At 43.8% G+C, this 17,378-nt stretch overlaps 1 protein-coding gene across 1 annotated transcript; it reads left to right on the top strand.

The window, feature by feature from the left end:
- The first annotated feature begins 3,088 nt into the window (after positions 1–3,088).
- LOC115689928 (high affinity nitrate transporter 2.5) lies at positions 3,089–5,440 on the top strand. The gene is made up of 2 exons (XM_030616116.2): positions 3,089–4,386; positions 4,794–5,440. Exons 1-2 carry the CDS (start codon positions 3,245–3,247, stop codon positions 5,176–5,178), a joined length of 1,527 nt encoding a protein of 508 aa, XP_030471976.1. The 5' UTR covers positions 3,089–3,244; the 3' UTR covers positions 5,179–5,440.
- Positions 5,441–17,378: the final 11,938 nt, after the last annotated feature.

Here is a 17,378-nt window from a genome sequence, read left to right as displayed (position 1 = left end):
ACAGGGTGAAGTCGAGGGGGAGCCTAAATCCGAGAGGCCGCCGAGCCCAAATCCGGCTTTGCCTGGGGCGACGACATGAGGACGGGAGTTGACGATGATGGTAGCACCATGAGAATTGGGATAGAAATAAAAGTGTAATTTGGACGATGCTCTTTTGAATCTGGACTAGCCCATGCCTTACTACTGGATTGTAAACTTTCGAATGGCTTGGGCTAAATAAGCGAGGGTCCATGCAAATATTTCCCTCCGCATGGCATTTGCAGAGTTTCTCGAAAAGCCTCTCCTCGGAGAATTGGTAGCCGTCCGATCACAAATGACTATAATTTTAACCGCTAGTCGAAAAGTTTTTACGTGATGTGTAATGACGATGGATCGATCCTCGAGAATTAAACATCGCAACGAGTGTAAATGTGTGAAATCGTTTTGGAAGCGAATCATGGAAAAGTAAATTGCCACAATCAATTTGTCAAATGTTTGGATGTTTGACTTGTGGATGCATGGTTTCAGCTTGAGTTGTTAATGGTCATTATCGGAGTTTGGTTTGAACTAAGGGTCCGTTTGTTAGAATGAAGATTATCTTCGGAAATTTATTTTCCGACTTTCTGATGTTTGGATAATGGAAAACTAATCGATTTACAGAAGACGCTCTCCATTAACTAAAAACAATGAGTTTAGATTGGCGAAAAACGACTTTCTCTTCTAATAATAAGGAAATCACTTTTTCTAAATTACCAAACAAATAAAAATTAATTATTTTCCTTAAAAATGATTTTTATAGAAAATATTTTCTTTTATAATGCAATTTTCAGTGAAATAAATGCACTTTGAAAAGGATATAGTGACATAATATGGTCTCATCTTGATGGAGCTATAGCACTTATGCCCTTAAAACGCACCTCATCCAACTGTTTCCGTGTGCTAATCGATCCAAGAATTTTTTCTATAACTTCTCCCACGTCGACATCTACAATCATACTCAATTGCCCTTCCAAAATTGTGGGCTCCTAATTTCTTTTTTTTTTGGTTAATATCACGAAAAACCTCAAACTGGTACACCTAAGATAAATTTACTCTCCGTTAGTTTCTGTTAAATTTTACCGTCAAATTGCTAAGTTGGAGAACATATGGCAGTTGACGGGTGTACCGATTTGGGGTTTTACCCTCCGTTTGTAGTTTTCATGGTATTATTCCATTTTAACGGAAATTAACGGAGGGTAAATTTGATACAAATGTATCAGTTTGAGGTTTTTGATAATCAAGTATTAGTTGGGGATAAATTTATCATAGGTGTACCAATTTAGAATTTTTGGCCCCTAATTTCAATAATTAGGTTCATGGAAAATCAACAAAAAAATGCGTTCATCAGTATTCTGAAAACTTATGAAAATGCTGCTAAAACACTCGAAAAGACCGATAATAACAAGAGTTTTGTCGACGATTGTCCCAAGAGCACAGGCCAAGACCGCAAAACAATGACCACGTTACATGGGCATATTCCGAAAATCGAGCAAATACTACATTTCAAAAAAGTTCACCTATTTTAAGTAGAAATATTTATCTTTCCAAAACACAATTTATAAACTTTAACGAGTATTTTGGAGACACTCTTCGACCCTGTTAATTTCACCCAAGCACCAAACCCCACCCGCCACTAGATGTTTAATTGCGTTAAAGTACAGATCGGGAGACAGCTAATGCACGTTAGGAGCTGCTAGTCAACCCTTGCAACACTTGGCAATGAATATTCCTTTGAATTTTATTTCATCATTAATTAATACATTTTTGAATATTCCGGAGTCCACTCCAAATCACTCAATCGCAGCCAAGAATCTTGTTCAACCACCCTTTAATTAATTTCACATCTCGTCTAGTTCAAATTCTTATGTGTCTGTACAACTATTCTGTATTTTTTTTTTTGGCCTGCCAGGTATATTTCTACACTTTGAAGCTTCTCGAGGAGCTTGGCGAGCCCCTAGTGAGCCCACCCGGAGAAACCCCGTATACTCATAAACCCCGCTATCCAGAGGAGGAGGGTTTCGAACTCCTCACCTCCCATTTTTTCATGCGAAAATGGTGGCCACATAAGCACGCCCCTGGTGATTTATTCCGGTAGTTTATTATATGTCTTGCATCGATTTATATGACCATCAACTTTACTTATTTTTCGGAAAAAAACTTGATTATTTATATTTGGGAAAAGTTATATTATGGGTCCTTGTAGCTTTTTGGGAGAGTTTGTTTTTGGTCCCTATACTTTGTTGTGTCGCAATTCTAGTCTTCATACCATTTTACAGATAACCACTTAAGCTCTTCCATCGAATGTCAGTTCTAAATTTGCTGGAAATTACCGAGCCAACACCGGTACCGACATGTGACGCCTACATGTGCAAGCCTTCAAATAAGATTTTACACTTTTGGTCATTGTACTTTTTGGTGCATTGAAATTTAGTCCATGTATGTTAATCCTCATACTATTCATTAATGAGACTTTAAGTAAACAATTTCCACATTTCTATTCCAAAAGAGACTAAAATGATGCTGGCTACTAGTTAATACATGATATGTAGGTGTGTAAGCATTTATATTTGACAAAAACTTCATCGGTAATGTTTGAATGAACTGCTTTTAAGCCAACAACTAAGATTGACACTCGGATACTAATTATTGTCAATCTACAATAACTGTGATGCGAATTTACTGTGAATTCCCTTCATTGTAAATTCCCTTCGTTGCAAAGTCAATGCCTATGTTCTTTATGGGGTAAAGACATAGTCAGTAAGTCCTGCAACTCGTCTGCTCATCAAGCCCCGTTTTCTTCTCTCCCCCAGGGAAAATTCAACCCTTGCTTGCTTCCAAACCTCAATTCTTCATCCCAAATAACTGAGACTCGGCGAAAAAACCTGACCTTTTTAGACTCCCAAAGAGCCATTCTCGCTGTCAATCCTCCAAGTCTCAAAGCCTCCATGCCTTTGGACAACATGTGTTTGGATTTTCGCACGATCCCAAAGGACAAAATACTGTGTTGCTTCGTACCTCGTCTTGGCCAGTCAGTGACTATGTTATATTAACAGTATATTCTTAGTCAAGAATTCGTAATCTACATTTGTTTTTGTACAATTTAAGTTCATAGAATATTAGCATTCGGCGTTATATATAAGTTCCATTTTCCTCGTAGAGAGAAAAGAGCAGAAGCGCGGCATCATTTCGCCGATCGCAATTTAGAAGAAATCTTTGAGGGTCAACTATGGAGGTGGCGGGAGCGGAGTCCCCGGCGCGGGCCAAGTTCGCGCTCCCGGTGGACTCGGAGCACAAGGCGACCGTGTTCCGCCTCTTCTCGCTTGCGAATCCCCACATGCGGGCCTTCCACCTCTCCTGGGTCTCCTTCTTCGCCTGCTTCGTCTCCTCCTTTGCTGCCCCGCCGCTCCTTCCGGTCATCCGGGATGACCTCAACCTTACTGCCACTGAGATCGGCAACGCGGGGATCGCCTCGGTCTCCGGGGCCGTCTTCGCCAGGGTCGCCATGGGCACCGCTTGTGATCTCTTCGGGCCCCGCCTCGCCTCAGCTTCACTCATCCTCCTCACCGCCCCGGCGGTCTACTGCTTCTCCATCGCCAATTCTGCCACCTCCTTTCTCCTCGTCCGGTTTTTCACTGGGTTCTCCCTCGCGACTTTCGTGTCCACCCAGTTCTGGATGAGCTCCATGTTCTCACCGCCAGTAGTTGGGTCCGCCAACGGCGTGGCAGCTGGGTGGGGGAACCTCGGCGGCGGTGCGACCCAGCTGATCATGCCGCTTGTATTTGGTGTCATCCGCGATGCCGGGGCGGCTAAGTTCACGGCATGGCGGATTGCCTTCTTCGTCCCAGCACTTTTCCAGACGCTGACGGCCTTCATGATAATGTTCTTTGGGCAGGACATGCCAGATGGCGACTTCCGGAAGCTTGAGAGCTCCGGCAAGAAGCCGAAGGATGAGTTCTCGGGGGTGCTCTATAAAGGCATGACCAACTACCGGGGGTGGATCCTGGCACTGACCTACGGGTACTGCTTCGGGGTCGAGCTAACGATCGACAACATCATCGCGCAGTACTTCTACGACCGGTTCAATCTGAATCTGCACACGGCAGGGATGGTGGCGGCGACCTTCGGGTTGGCGAACCTGTTTTCGAGGCCGGCAGGGGGGTGGCTGTCCGATGCGGTGGCGAGCAGGTTCGGGATGAGAGGGAGGCTGTGGGCGCTGTGGGCGGTGCAGACAACGGGGGGTGTGCTGTGCGTGGTGCTCGGACGGGTCGGTTCGCTCGGTGCATCGGTGGCTGTGATGATCGTGTTCTCCGTGTTCGTCCAGGCCGCGTGCGGGCTCACGTTCGGCGTGGTTCCTTTCGTCTCTCGGAGGTCAGACACCGATTTTTCTCTCAAGAAAGTTTATAATGCAAAGTCTCAGTTTTTTCACCTTCTTCTTCCCTTCCATTTTCACCGTAAAATGAACTTTCTTTTCCTATTGTTTTGGGCATACAAGAACAGCGTCATAATTAAAAAAAGACGTTTACCGAAATAAACAAAAATTGCTTCTCCTGCGTGCCACGCCATGGTGATGTAGTTATGTCTCAACCTCGAAGATACCGTTGACCGTGATTAACGTGGGAAGGAAATCATCTATTCCCTTTTTTATATGATTTCTGCAACATCAACAGAACATAGGAATAAGCTCAGAACCTCCAACGTGACAGTACGTATATGGCAATATCATATAGCAATTTGAGTACATATGACACTGGAAGCACACTTGGCATATTTTTCAGGTCATTGGGGGTGATCTCTGGTATGACCGGCGGTGGTGGCAATGTGGGAGCTGTCCTGACCCAGCTGATATTCTTCAAAGGATCCAGATACTCCAGCCAAACGGGCATCACCCTCATGGGCATAATGATCATATGCTGCACCCTCCCCATCACCCTCATCTACTTCCCGCAGTGGGGCGGCATGTTCTGTGGCCCGTCGTCGGCCAAGGGCACCACCGAAGAGGATTACTACCTGTCCGAATGGACCGACCGAGAGCAAGAGAAAGGTTTCCATCTGGCGAGCTTGAAGTTTGCAGATAACAGCAAGAGGGAAAGGGGCAGCAGGAGAGGGGATTTGGTGACAGCCCCCGAAGAAAAGGCCGCTGATCCAGAGCAGGCTCAGTGAATTCCATCAGACTTTTTGTGATCATTGGCCTTGAAAATTATAGGGTGTTTTTTTCTTCTTCTTCTTTTTTGCCCTGCTCAGGGAGCATGTTGTTTGACAGTAGATTCTACAATCTTTTGGTGGGCTTTCGTTGTTCTTGTACTCTTGCACCATGTCCAAAATATGTTGCTTTCGTCCCATTAGGGAGTTGGTTTTCTTGGAACAATAATTTGATAATGTAAATTTTGTTTGATAATATCAAATGACTTTCTACTCTTTGGCATTCTTTCTCGTCTGGCACGGGAATCGCTCGAGGTACTGCTCCATACTCTTGCCACCATTCATACACTGCTCCAATGTAAAGTTAGATGTGTGACATATTTACACATTTATACATTATTGGTAATGTTAGCAAATAACCATCTAAGACACCCATTAGTGCTGTGAAGGTTACAGAAGAATAACTCACCTAATTATGTGGGAGTTCATGTTGGCCACGAAAATGGCACGCCCAGGATCACCATAATCAGAAACCGAAACTCGTTAATGGAGAAATTATCGATTCGCGTACCTGGTTTGGAATCCATCGAACTTGACGCGGAATTTGCGACGGTTTCCGAACACGAACTCAAGTGCTTCTCCCCTATACCCTTCGTTAGAACACTGGCCTAATGAGATTGCCACTCACGAGAAGAAAGTTCTCTCTAGATCCGTATGTGAGTCAGATTGTGCATCATCCGGTTAGGGGAGGGACTTGAGCGCTATTTATAAAGTTTTCGACCACGGGCCCTCTCACTACGGGTAGGGCCGTACTCGGCCCACACCAGCCAGCCCCATATTAGACTTATTAAGAACCCATATATCTTATCTTTATTAGACCAAACTAATTCAGTTAATCTCAATTAATGAAGCCCACATTAGGAAATTCTTACATTCTCCCACTTGGGCGATATTAATTGAAACAGAACTGTGTGCGCATCCTTATATTGGTCTAGAGATTATTCTTAATAGTCAATCCGATCCCATAAAGTCTCGAACATTGAATCATGGCGGTAACTGCATGTACTCACGCAGAGCCTTCCATGGTCATGAGTGCTTTCAACTTTACTGATATGGATTCAATATGGTAGTGTGTCAAATGGACAATACCTCATAATGAGAGATACTTCATGTGTTGTCCATTTTGTTAGTCCAAATTCTCTCTCCTTAAGTGTCACAAAATCTAGTGTGTCACAAGAGAATATTCTTCATGGTTCCAACGAATCTGCATATGTCTTACCTTGATAGTTAACTGTACTTTATGTGTAACAAGACATATCGTTAAGGCTAATACCAAGAATGCCCCATAGCTTGTACTCAAGGTTTACACAATGCCTCGAGATTTTCATCAAATATGTGTACTCAACTTGATAAATCTACATTCACAAATACCTCACTGAATGCAAAAGAGTTGATACATTTTCAAATATTACAAAATGTAACGAAATCAGATACAAACTTCATAAGAACAACATAAAACTAAACAGCACCCACTAATTAACAGTATCCCATGATACTCCTAAGCCCATGTTCATGACATGTCGATCAAATACACAAGGGCGGAGGCCTTTAGTTAGCGGATCTGCAATCATATCATTTGTTGAAATGTGCTCTACTGCAATGTCACCAGTCTGAACTTTTTCTTTTATAGTCAGGTACTTGACCTCCATATGCTTAGACCCCTTGAGACCTCTGTTGTTGTTAACAAACAACACTGCAGAGTTATTGTCACAATACAACTATATGGGCCTATCCACAAAATCAAATACGGTCAACTCCTTAATGAGGTTCCGGAGCCAAATTGCCTGAGTAGCGGTCGAAAAGCATGCTACAAACTCCGCTTGCATGGTAGAGGATGTCATTGATTTCTGTTTCTCACTTTTCCATGATACTGCACCTCCTGCCAACTTAAAGATGTAACCCGTTGTCTACTTCTTTTCATCCTGACAGCCAGTAAAGTCTGAATCCGAATACCCAACTAGCTGTAGGTCCTGAACATGTTTGTAAATCAGCATATAGTCTTTTGTCCTCTTTAAGTACCTCAAAACCTTCTTGGCAGCAACCCAATGATCGTGTCCTGGATTTGACTGATATCTGCCTAGAAGTCCTGTTACAAAAGCAATATCTGGTCTAGTACATACTTGAGCATACATAATACTCCCAAGTGCACTAGCATAAGATACATTCTTCATTTGGGCTTTCTCAAAATCTGAATGAGGACATTGTGACAGACTCAACTTATCACCCTTAGTGACAAGAGCAATTCCTGGCTTGCATTGCTGCATGTTGAATCTTTCTAAGATATGATCAACATATGCCCTCTGAGATAAACCCAATAGTCGGCGATAACGATTCCTATGAATCTCAATGCCATGGACAAAAGACGCCTCACCAAGGTCCTTCATATCAAAGTTCTTTGACAACATCCGCTTTGTCTCATGCAGTAAACCAAGGTCACTGCTCGCAAGCAGAATATCATCCACATAAAGTATAAGCAAAATGAATTTCCTCCCACTGACCTTGCAGTATATACACCGATCTACTTTGTTCTCAACAAAACCAAATGAAGCGACAACACTATGAAACTTCAAGTACCATTGTCTAGAAGCTTGCTTGAGACCATAAATAGACTTTTTTAGTCTACATACAAGCGTACCTGAATCATCTGCCGCAAAGCCTTCGGATTGCATCATATAGACTTCTTCATTAAGGTCTCCATTGAGAAATGCAGTTTTAACATCCATCTGGCGTAACTCCATATTGAAATGAGCTACCAATGCCATGATCACTATGAAAGAATCTTTAGAAGAGACTGGAGAAAAAATTGCTTCATAGTCTACTCCTTCTCTCTGAGTGAAACCCTTGGCTACCAGTCTGGCTTTAAACTTCTCAATCTTTCCTTTAGAGTCCCTTTTAGTCTTATACACCCATTTGCAGTCAATGGGTCTATGACCTTCAGGTAATTTAACAAGTTCCCAAACTCCATTATGCTTCATAGACTGCATTTCATCTCTCATTGCATCCAACCACAGTTTCGACTAAGGACAAGAAACAGCTTCCGCATAAGTCACTGGATCCGCCACAGAACCGATATCGTAGTCTTGCTCTCCTATATAGACTAAATAGTTCGGTGGTATAGCTGATTGTCTCTCCCTAATGGATCTCCTTACTGGAGTAGTAACAGCCTCATTCTGCACCTAAGAGCCTTGAGGAACTTCATTAGGAGCTGTCTCGACAACAGGATCCTGAGCCTCAACAGGTTCAGTCTGTGGTGTGGGAGTCTCCACAATTATCTATATGGGAGGAGATAAAGGTACAACATTACCCACCGTACTATTATCCTCAATAGTCTGTGAGCAGCTACTTTTTTCGACCACATTAAACTCCAGAAACTTGGCTGTCTGTGATTCCACAATTCTTGTGCCTTCATTGGGATTGTAGAATCGATATCCCTTCGAATGATCCGGGTAAGATACAAAGTAACACCGAGTGGTTCTGGAGTCCAACTTACTTAATGTTGGATTATATAACTTCACTTCTGCAGGACATCCCCAAACCTTAAGATGGTTTAAGCTAGGCTTACGTCCAGTCCATAACTCAAAAGGAGTCAATGGAACAGCTTTAGTAGGTACACGATTCAGAATGTACAAAGCTATTTTCAAAGCTTCACCCCACAGAAAATCAGGTAAATTTGTCCTACTAATCATACTCCTCACCATTTCCATAAGGGTGCGATTGCGCCTTTCAGCTACACCATTTTGCTAAGGACTCCCGGGCATAGTGAATTGAGCCACTATCCCAGAATCCTCTAAGTATTTGGCAAATGGCCCCTTAAGTTGTCCGGCATCGCCATGCTTGCCATAATACTCTCCACCTCGGTCAGATCTAACAACCTTTATGACCTTTCCCAACTGTTTCTCGACTTCAGTCCGAAAAATCTTGAACTTGTCAAGAGACTCAGACTTTTCTTTAATCAAGTACAGATAACCATATCGAGAAAAGTCATCAATAAATGTGATGAAATAAAAATTTCTACACAAGGTTGCCGTATAGGGTCCACTTATATCAGTGTGAATGACCTCTAACAGGTCAGAACTTCGGACTGCAGTTTTCTTCCTTATCTTGGTCATTTTACCTCTACAACAGTCTACGCATGTCTCTAGGTCATTTTTAAGAGCAGGCAGAATGTTAGACTTTATCAGCCTTTCTACTCTATCTTTAGAGATATGACCAAGCCGTTTATGCCACAATGCATAAGACTGTTCCTTAGGTAGTGGTCTCTTGGAAACAACCTTTTCAGCCGTATAAGCGACGTATATGTCATTGGGAGACAAACACAATCTGTACAATCCGTTGGACATATTACAGCACCCAACCTTATTTGAATTAAGAAACAAAGAAATTACATTGTTCTTGATTTCAAAAGAGTAGCCATACATGTCCAAACACGATACGGAAACTAAGTTCCGTCTAAAAGAAGGTACATAAAAAGTGTCTTTCAACATTAATCTAAAACCAGAGTCTAGAATCAATATAACATCTTTCACAAACACAACATCAGCTTTCTCGTTGTTTCCTACAATGAGTCTTGACTCATCCTGATTTGGTTTCCTCCGATTTATGAATCCCTGTATGGTAAACGCAACATGATTAGTTGCACCGCTATCGAGCCACCAAGAACTAGATGGTGCTTCTGATGGGTTAGATTCACAAACAAGTGCCAAAGAATCATTACCTGTAGGCTCACGTTTGGACAACCAAGCTTTGAATTTTCCACAGTCCTTCTTTATGTGACCTTTCTTCTTACAAAAGAAGCAGTGGTCACCATCCTTTTTGAAGGATGTTTTCTTTGGACCCATATTGTCAGATTGATTGGTAGTGTCATGAGTACCTTTATGAGTACGATTTCTGGACTTCTTATCCTTCCTTTTGTGGGAACCAGAAACAAATAAGGCTAGATGCCCTTTTTCTTTCTTAAGTTTCTATTCCTTTGCCACCACCCTTGCTATCAAGTCATTAACTGACCAAGTCTCATCTTGGGAATTGTAATTTGTCTTTATAATCCCAAAATCAGGTGGAAGGGTGTTCAGGGCTTGATGCACAATACAAGCATCAGGAATGGAAACATTAAGAGCTTGAAGCTTCGTCTTTAGGTCTACCATCCTAAGGACATAATCTCTAACCCCAGCAGTACCATCATACTTCATATTGAAGAGCTTTTGAAGAAGTGTACCAACCTAAGCATCAGATGAAATGCGGTTTCTAGCCTCTAAGGCTGCCATCATTTCTTTAGCAGTAAGGTAAGCTGGCAAACCACTTTTCAAGTGTTCTTGAATGGATTTCTTTATTGTCAATAAGCAAATCCGATTGCTCTTTTCCCAGGCAACATAGTCAGTTTTCTCAGCTTCAGTACTAGTGGCCGTGATATCTGCCGGCTTATCCTTTGTAAGAGCAATGTGAACATCTGCCAGCTCCATTCCAAATAGAAAATCCTCTTTCCATTTCCTAAAGTTCAACCCAGTAAGGACCTCAATGGAAATGGAATTGCCGTTTACAGAAAAGGTGACTGGAAAACAAATAAACAATATAATCAGCATCATGTGAGTACTTATCCAGAGAGTTACATACATCATCACATAATCACCTTTGGGCAAAAAATATGACATGTAGTTGTACACTCTCCACATGACAGCGGCCATGAGAACATATTCTAATCTTTCGTGAAATCACCACCTTTGGGTATATGAACCACTAAGATCAGTCATTTCTCAAGCACATGCTATACATGTACCCCTCCATGAACCAATACAAGATCACCTCCTTTGGGAGTATGATCACGCAATAGAACAGGAGACATCCTACCACAATATGAGACCGATATTTCTCAAACCCAGTCAAGTGTGCCGCTTTGGCGGTCACTACTCAACTGAATCTTTGAAAATCTCTCATACCAGGGATATGAGCTTTATGTATCACATTCACTATATATATGTAATGCTAGACGTAAAGACAGGGGCGTGTGTCTCTGAAATTACATGTCATGCTAATTATATTGTTCCATTCATTGATAGACAATGAATTACACTCTACACAGTCCTTTTTTGGTGATATACATGTGAGCTACCATATGCATTTCCGAAACCATAGAGAAATACAAGAAAATACGCAAAAATACCCTAAAAATACGCGTATATAGGTTCTATACGTATTTTCACATATGTAAAAGCTTCAAACATGTAAAATAAATACACCACAATGTAGAGAATCTCGATACGAGCGCGTCGGTATCAAGAACGTCCCAAACAGACGTCGGACGCACCCTCACGCGCCGCCGGAAGGCTCGGCGTGTGCGCACGTGTTCAGCCGGTCAAACCGGTATGAACAGCCGGTCCGACCGGTTGACCGGTCCAACCTGTAACATCCTGAATTTTGACCCGTTACCGGGACCAATAAAGTGTACATTAATTCTCGTTTGATTTTAGTAAGTCTCGCCCAGACTTGATCAATCACGGGATACTAACCAGATGGGAAAGGCTAAATAGGAATCGGTACGTGGACCCAGGAACTGATCGTGGTTGAGTACCGATTTCGAGAAACGTCGAAGGGCTATTTTGAACCAATATGGGCCGATCTTAGGAAAATGACGGATGTGTTAGGGTCAGTAACGTATGATCGGATCGCGGGTGATTCCGCACGACCGAAAGTACGCCTGACAAACTAATCCTGAATTTAGTCCGAATGATCGCGACCTCCGGTACTAGTGATAATTCCTCACGTTCTCCCGAAATTCGAGACTATCACGACTCGGACAACCTCAGGTTGATACGCGTAACACCTAAACAGCCGCCCGTTAGTGAGAGGCCCTAAAACTTCAAAACGAGCAAATTTGGTCGCGATATTGGAACCGAACTTCGATATCAAAATTTCAAGGGTAATTACGACTAATTTGCAAGACCGACGTCATTTGAGAGTGGCCACACATGTTTGAGACTAGTACGGCTGAAAACCGAAAACTCGACAAAAAATTGAGAAAATTACAATTTTGCCCCTGGGGACCCCGATGTCCGTTTTCGAGGCCAAACGAAGTTATTTTTCGGAACCGATGCCAATTTGGAGTGGCCACGCATGTCTGGAGTGCGTGCGGTTGAAAATTGGAATTTCGACCCCGGAACGAAAATTTACGGTTTTACCCCTCCAGACTTTCGGACTGATTTTCGAGGGCTTAAAGGATAATTTTTATGGATCCGACACCGTATTATGCTGGCCACACATATATAGGACCGGTATGGACAAAAATTGAAATTTCGACCCGGGATCGGAAAATTACGAAAATGCCCCTAAGGCCATTTTTATCTAATTCCAAATTTGGATAAATTTTGAGGAATTAACCAAGGTTAATTGGACTAAACCAGGTCTGGTCAGCCCATGATTGAGGACAAATGACCCCTTTGCCCCTTGCATTATTGGATATGGATGAATACTAGCCATTGGATTAAGGGCAAAAATGTCCAAGCCCTTGGATGATTGACACTTGGCTTCCACTAACCAAACTTTGACCATACTTGACCAGCCCATTTCTCTCTCTCCCTCCAAAAACCTCTCGGCAGCCCTCTCTCTTCCGATCACCTCCCTTGGACACCATCACCGCCTGGAAGCCAACCGCGCCGGTGTCGCCGCCGTGCGCCGCTGCCGGTGTCGCCGTCCCTGTCTTGCCTCGTCACCCTCATCTTCAGCTGACCGTCTCCTCCTTCTTCTTCTTTGGTTTCATTTTGGCGTGGACAGCAGCCCATCACCGTTCACCGCCGGTGCAAGAAAACCGCCGGACGCCGGGAAGCCTCGCCGGCGAGCCACCGTGCACCACCACCGCCGCCGCCGCCGATTCTTACCGCGTGTCGGTAATCGGCCACCCGTTCTCGTCGACTCGAGTTAATATTAGGCGAGTATAAATCCCTAAACCCCGAACTAGTCTAATTGTGCTTTAGGGGTTAGTTTAGTGTTTAATTAGTGGTTAGTGTTTAGTGGATGATTAGGGGACCTAATTGGTGCTTAATGAAGTGTGTTAAGGGTGGTTTAGTGCCCAAATCAAGTTCTGCCCTGGTACTGTTCATACAGTACCGAATTTGCATTATATTGTCTAAGTTGAGCATTAAATGGATTAAGGTATAATGGCTGGAATTTGTGCATTCTAGGGGTAATTTAGGGGTTAATTAGGCTTAATTAGGGCCTAATTAGATTTATTTGGGTGTAGGGTGATTAGGGTATGTGATTAGGGCTTAATGAGGTGGTTTAAATGTGATTTATGGCCTAAATGGTATTCTGTCCTGGTACTGTTCACACAGAACCGAATTTGTGCAAATTGCCTAAGTTGGGACTTATTTGGTTCATTGATTAATGACTTGAATTTAGGTAATTGGGTGGCTATTTAGAGCTTGTATAAACCCTATTGGGCGACCCCGTGATGGTGAGAATGTCTACTGAGATCGAGTTGCCCAAGGCGGGCCTTAGGCGCATTAAATTTACTTTGGAATAAATGCGCGGAACGATTGTCGGTTTGATTGGACTAGAATGGAAATAATTGGGAGTATCGATAATGCGTTGGATTCATCTAAATTGAGAATGATTGCGTTTAGCATATTGGCGTTGAAAGTTGGCATTGGGTGTCCTGGCTTGAAATTCATATATCATGTTGTTGGATTGACTGGAATTGGGAGCATTAGTGTGCGTGTTTGAAGTGATTCAAACTGTTGGCCTTCGGGTCGGGCCTACGGGTCGTTTTATCAAACTGTTGGCCTTCGGGTCGGGTCTACGGGTCGTTTTATTCAATTATGGCCTTCGAGTCGGGCCTCGGGGTCGATTTATACAACTGTGGGCCTTCGGGTCGTGGCCTTCGGGTCGTTATATTTGTGGGCCTTCGGGTCAGAATAATTGCACGTGAGTATTTTTGTTGTTGAACACCTAACCTGCAGGGTTTCGAGATAATGTATTGGGTTGTGGGCCCGGGAGAAATTTTAGTGATTTACTGGTTCTTTGCTTGATGTGTTTAATTTACCTATCTGGAGGTGCACATTAGCCTAGTTTAGGATTAGGGGTTGTTACTTGCTGAGTTTTCTCACGGTTATTGTAAAACTGACATTTCAGATCCTCGATCATGAATTTTAAAGACGCGCCGTTACGTTTCGGGATCTCCACCCATATAGAGCGCTCGAGGACAGTTCATCCTGTGGGGAAATGATGAGGTGTACATACGGCATTATACGTTAGTTTGGGTAGACGTAGGTTTAGCTCACTATGAGACCCACGAGTACCTAGCTTGGTGTTTTCGGGACCGTTTTGGAGACGAGTTCGGTCCCATCAGGTCTGCTGATGTCCCGTTTGTCGGAGAGGGTCAGTTGGACCCGCAGTGTCCAAACGGCGATATTATAGATGTGGATATGGAGAGTAATCAAGACTCGGAGGTAGAGTATGAGATTGTGGAGGATGAGGAGGAGCATGAGGAGCTAGGTGGGGTAGCTTTTGAGCCAGAGGTTGTGGACCCAATCCCGGAGCAGGTGTACGCGGAGGCCCCAGAGCCGATGGATATAGCTGAGGCCGAGGAGCAGGAGCCTTCCGAGAGTTCTTCAGATTTGTCGGGTTCTGATCCCGACTGGGTACCCTAGGTTAGACTTCAGTTGTAGGAGCGAGGGCCGATGCTTTTTGACTGTAGCCTTCCTGTTGGTAGTTGACCCCGGCCACTGATCCCTTTTTGTCTTAGTGGCCCTATCGTTGTATCTTTTGTTGTAAATGGATATTGTACATAGGTTATGGTAAAGAATGTTTATCTCGTTTCAAATTGTTCGTAAATTATTTATCTGGTGCTATTCATGGTTACTTTGTTTATTGTCCGGGTGTATTTATATATATACGTCGTTTCCGCATGTGTCGTGTTTTTCTCTGATTTGGGTTTTCGGGTCAGTGACGTAGCCTGGGACCGTCGCACCACAATTTCGACCTGTACGCGGGATGTTGTCGCTAGGTGGGGTACGGGGTGTGATACAACCGGTCAACGGTCAACGGACCGGTCCGACCGGGTCGGGTCAGGATCCGGGTCAACAGGATCTGCGCTCCTGATGACGTCAGCATGACGTCATCGGACGGTTATTGGTGAAAAACGCGCCGGTTCGGCACGGCCGCGCGTGGCCGTCACGCGCCGCCGCGCCCAGGGCGCGTGTCGGCGCGTGAGGGCGCGTGCGGCCTCGTCCGGTGACGTGCCGCCCGTCAATCTTCTCGGCTCGATGAGTAGATTCCGAATATGTAATAAAATTTTACATTCAACCGACAAAAAATTTCGAATATGGGTAAAAACCTCTCGGACATAACGAAAACGGTCCTAATCCGCATGTTTCAGTTTTAATCTATGGCAGGCTCTGATACCACATGTTGGCCACGAAAATGGCACGCCCAGGATCACCATAATCAGAAACCGAAACTCGTTAATGGAGAAATTATTGATTTGCGTACCTGGTTTGGAATCCATCGAACTTGATGCGGAATTTGCGACGGTTTCCGAACATGAACTCAAGTGCTTCTCCCCTATACCCTTCGTTAGAACACTGGCCTAATGAGATTGCCACTCACGAGGATAAAGTTCTCTCTAGATCCGTATGTGAGTCAGATTGTGCATCATCCGGTTAGGGAAGGGACTTGAGCGCTATTTATAGAGTCTTCGACCACGGGCCCTCTCATTACGGGCCGGGTCGTACTCGGCCCACACCAGTCAGCCCCATATTAGACTTATTAAGAACCCATATATCTTACATTTATTAGACCAAACTAATTCAATTAATCTCAATTAATGAAGCCCACATTAGGAAATTCTTACAGTTGTAAGTAATAATTCTTCCACCATTATATGGTATAACGGTGGAGTAATGAGGAAAATTATAGGGGAAGACTAAGGGTCTCCTCTCACCTTCTATGAATAGGTGGGGCATCTCACAAGCTCATAACACAGATTATATATAAAAAAGAAATCTCTCTTCTATATTGATCCAAGAGCTCTTGTGCTGTGGAACCCAACTGTTGCTCGAGTAGCACGAGTTTGCCGACAAGTTGTTTACGGGTTCAGTGACATCTTACATAAAGATTCTAGATTTGACTAGCAACATAAAATAGTTTGGTCATTCTGGAGGAATTGATACCGAGACTACAAAAGGTACATTGTTAAATAATTGTGTTACGTTTCCTGCCCATTTTTTTCATCAGGTAAGATTGCCACTAAATTGCATAATCTCACCCACTTTTTATCTCATCTCTCTCTCTATCAGGTAGAAAGCCGTCCCCGCCACCCTCTATCATCACGATGGGCATCGGCCCCAAAGTGAGTTTCAAAGATCTGATATAAGATCACTTAGGGTAATGACTATCGACCACGTATCGAGGTTGGTTAGAGGTCGAAGATCTTCTCCAATCAGCCTAAATCTAAGGTCATTGCTGCAGACGTTTGCTTCGCCGCCAGACTCGGGAGCCCGAGCGCACCGCCATCATTCGGCGTCGCCTCGTTTTTAGCAGTGGGCTCCTTGGGTACCCTTCACTGGGGTTCGCCTTTTGAAAATAATAGAGCCACCACCAATCAGTTATGATAATCTAAACCTGAATGAACCCTAGGATCTTATATAGTTTTATGAGAGTAAATTAGGTAGGTGCACATGTGAAGGTGACTGGTCTATTGCGAGGTCATAGATTTTGATACGAGGGTTCAATTATGCGTGGCTAAGGGTCAACACCCTGCAACCCACTCTGGTTCCACATTTTCTTATTAAAACCTTTCACTCCTTTTATCACATCTTTTCCTCAAACATGAATGTGGCGTTTGTTCATCCAGAGACAGACAAAAGCTTCGCACTAAGTAACATAGGATTGTGCCATGGAGTGATGCGTCATGTGACGACGAGTTATGTGACGATGTTGTGTAATGACCGTGTCATGTCATTCAACGAAGTGTTGTGTGTTGACGCGTCATGTGATGACTTACCGCGTGAATTACGGCGAGCTAACCCTGAGCCGGGGTACCTAGCTCAGGGTGAGCCGGGAATGATGTCCTTTGACTCGTGGGTGAGTCAGGAAAGGAGCTTCAGTGAGCAAGGATCGAGTCTGCGCCTCACCGTTGGCCGACGTCCTCCAATCCGACTAAGGGTGAGTTTGAG

Source organism: Syzygium oleosum, unplaced genomic scaffold (genome assembly GCF_021117445.2).
Source record: "Syzygium oleosum isolate NSW1041296 unplaced genomic scaffold, Sole_v2.1 Sole_v2.01, whole genome shotgun sequence".
In the NCBI taxonomy this organism is placed as follows: Eukaryota; Viridiplantae; Streptophyta; class Magnoliopsida; order Myrtales; family Myrtaceae; genus Syzygium; species Syzygium oleosum.
Note: the sequence above shows the minus strand (reverse complement) of the source record. Positions and strands in the feature narration are given on the sequence as shown.

What these genes read in the sequence shown, in the direction of transcription:
- LOC115689928 (XM_030616116.2), top strand. Translation starts at nt 3,245, where the DNA reads ATGGAGGTGGCGGGAGCGGAGTCCCCGGCGCGGGCCAAGTTCGCGCTC. An exon ending in GTTCCTTTCGTCTCTCGGAG is followed by an intron (nt 4,387 to 4,793) that starts GTCAGACACCGA and finishes CATATTTTTCAG; the next exon opens with GTCATTGGGGGTGATCTCTG.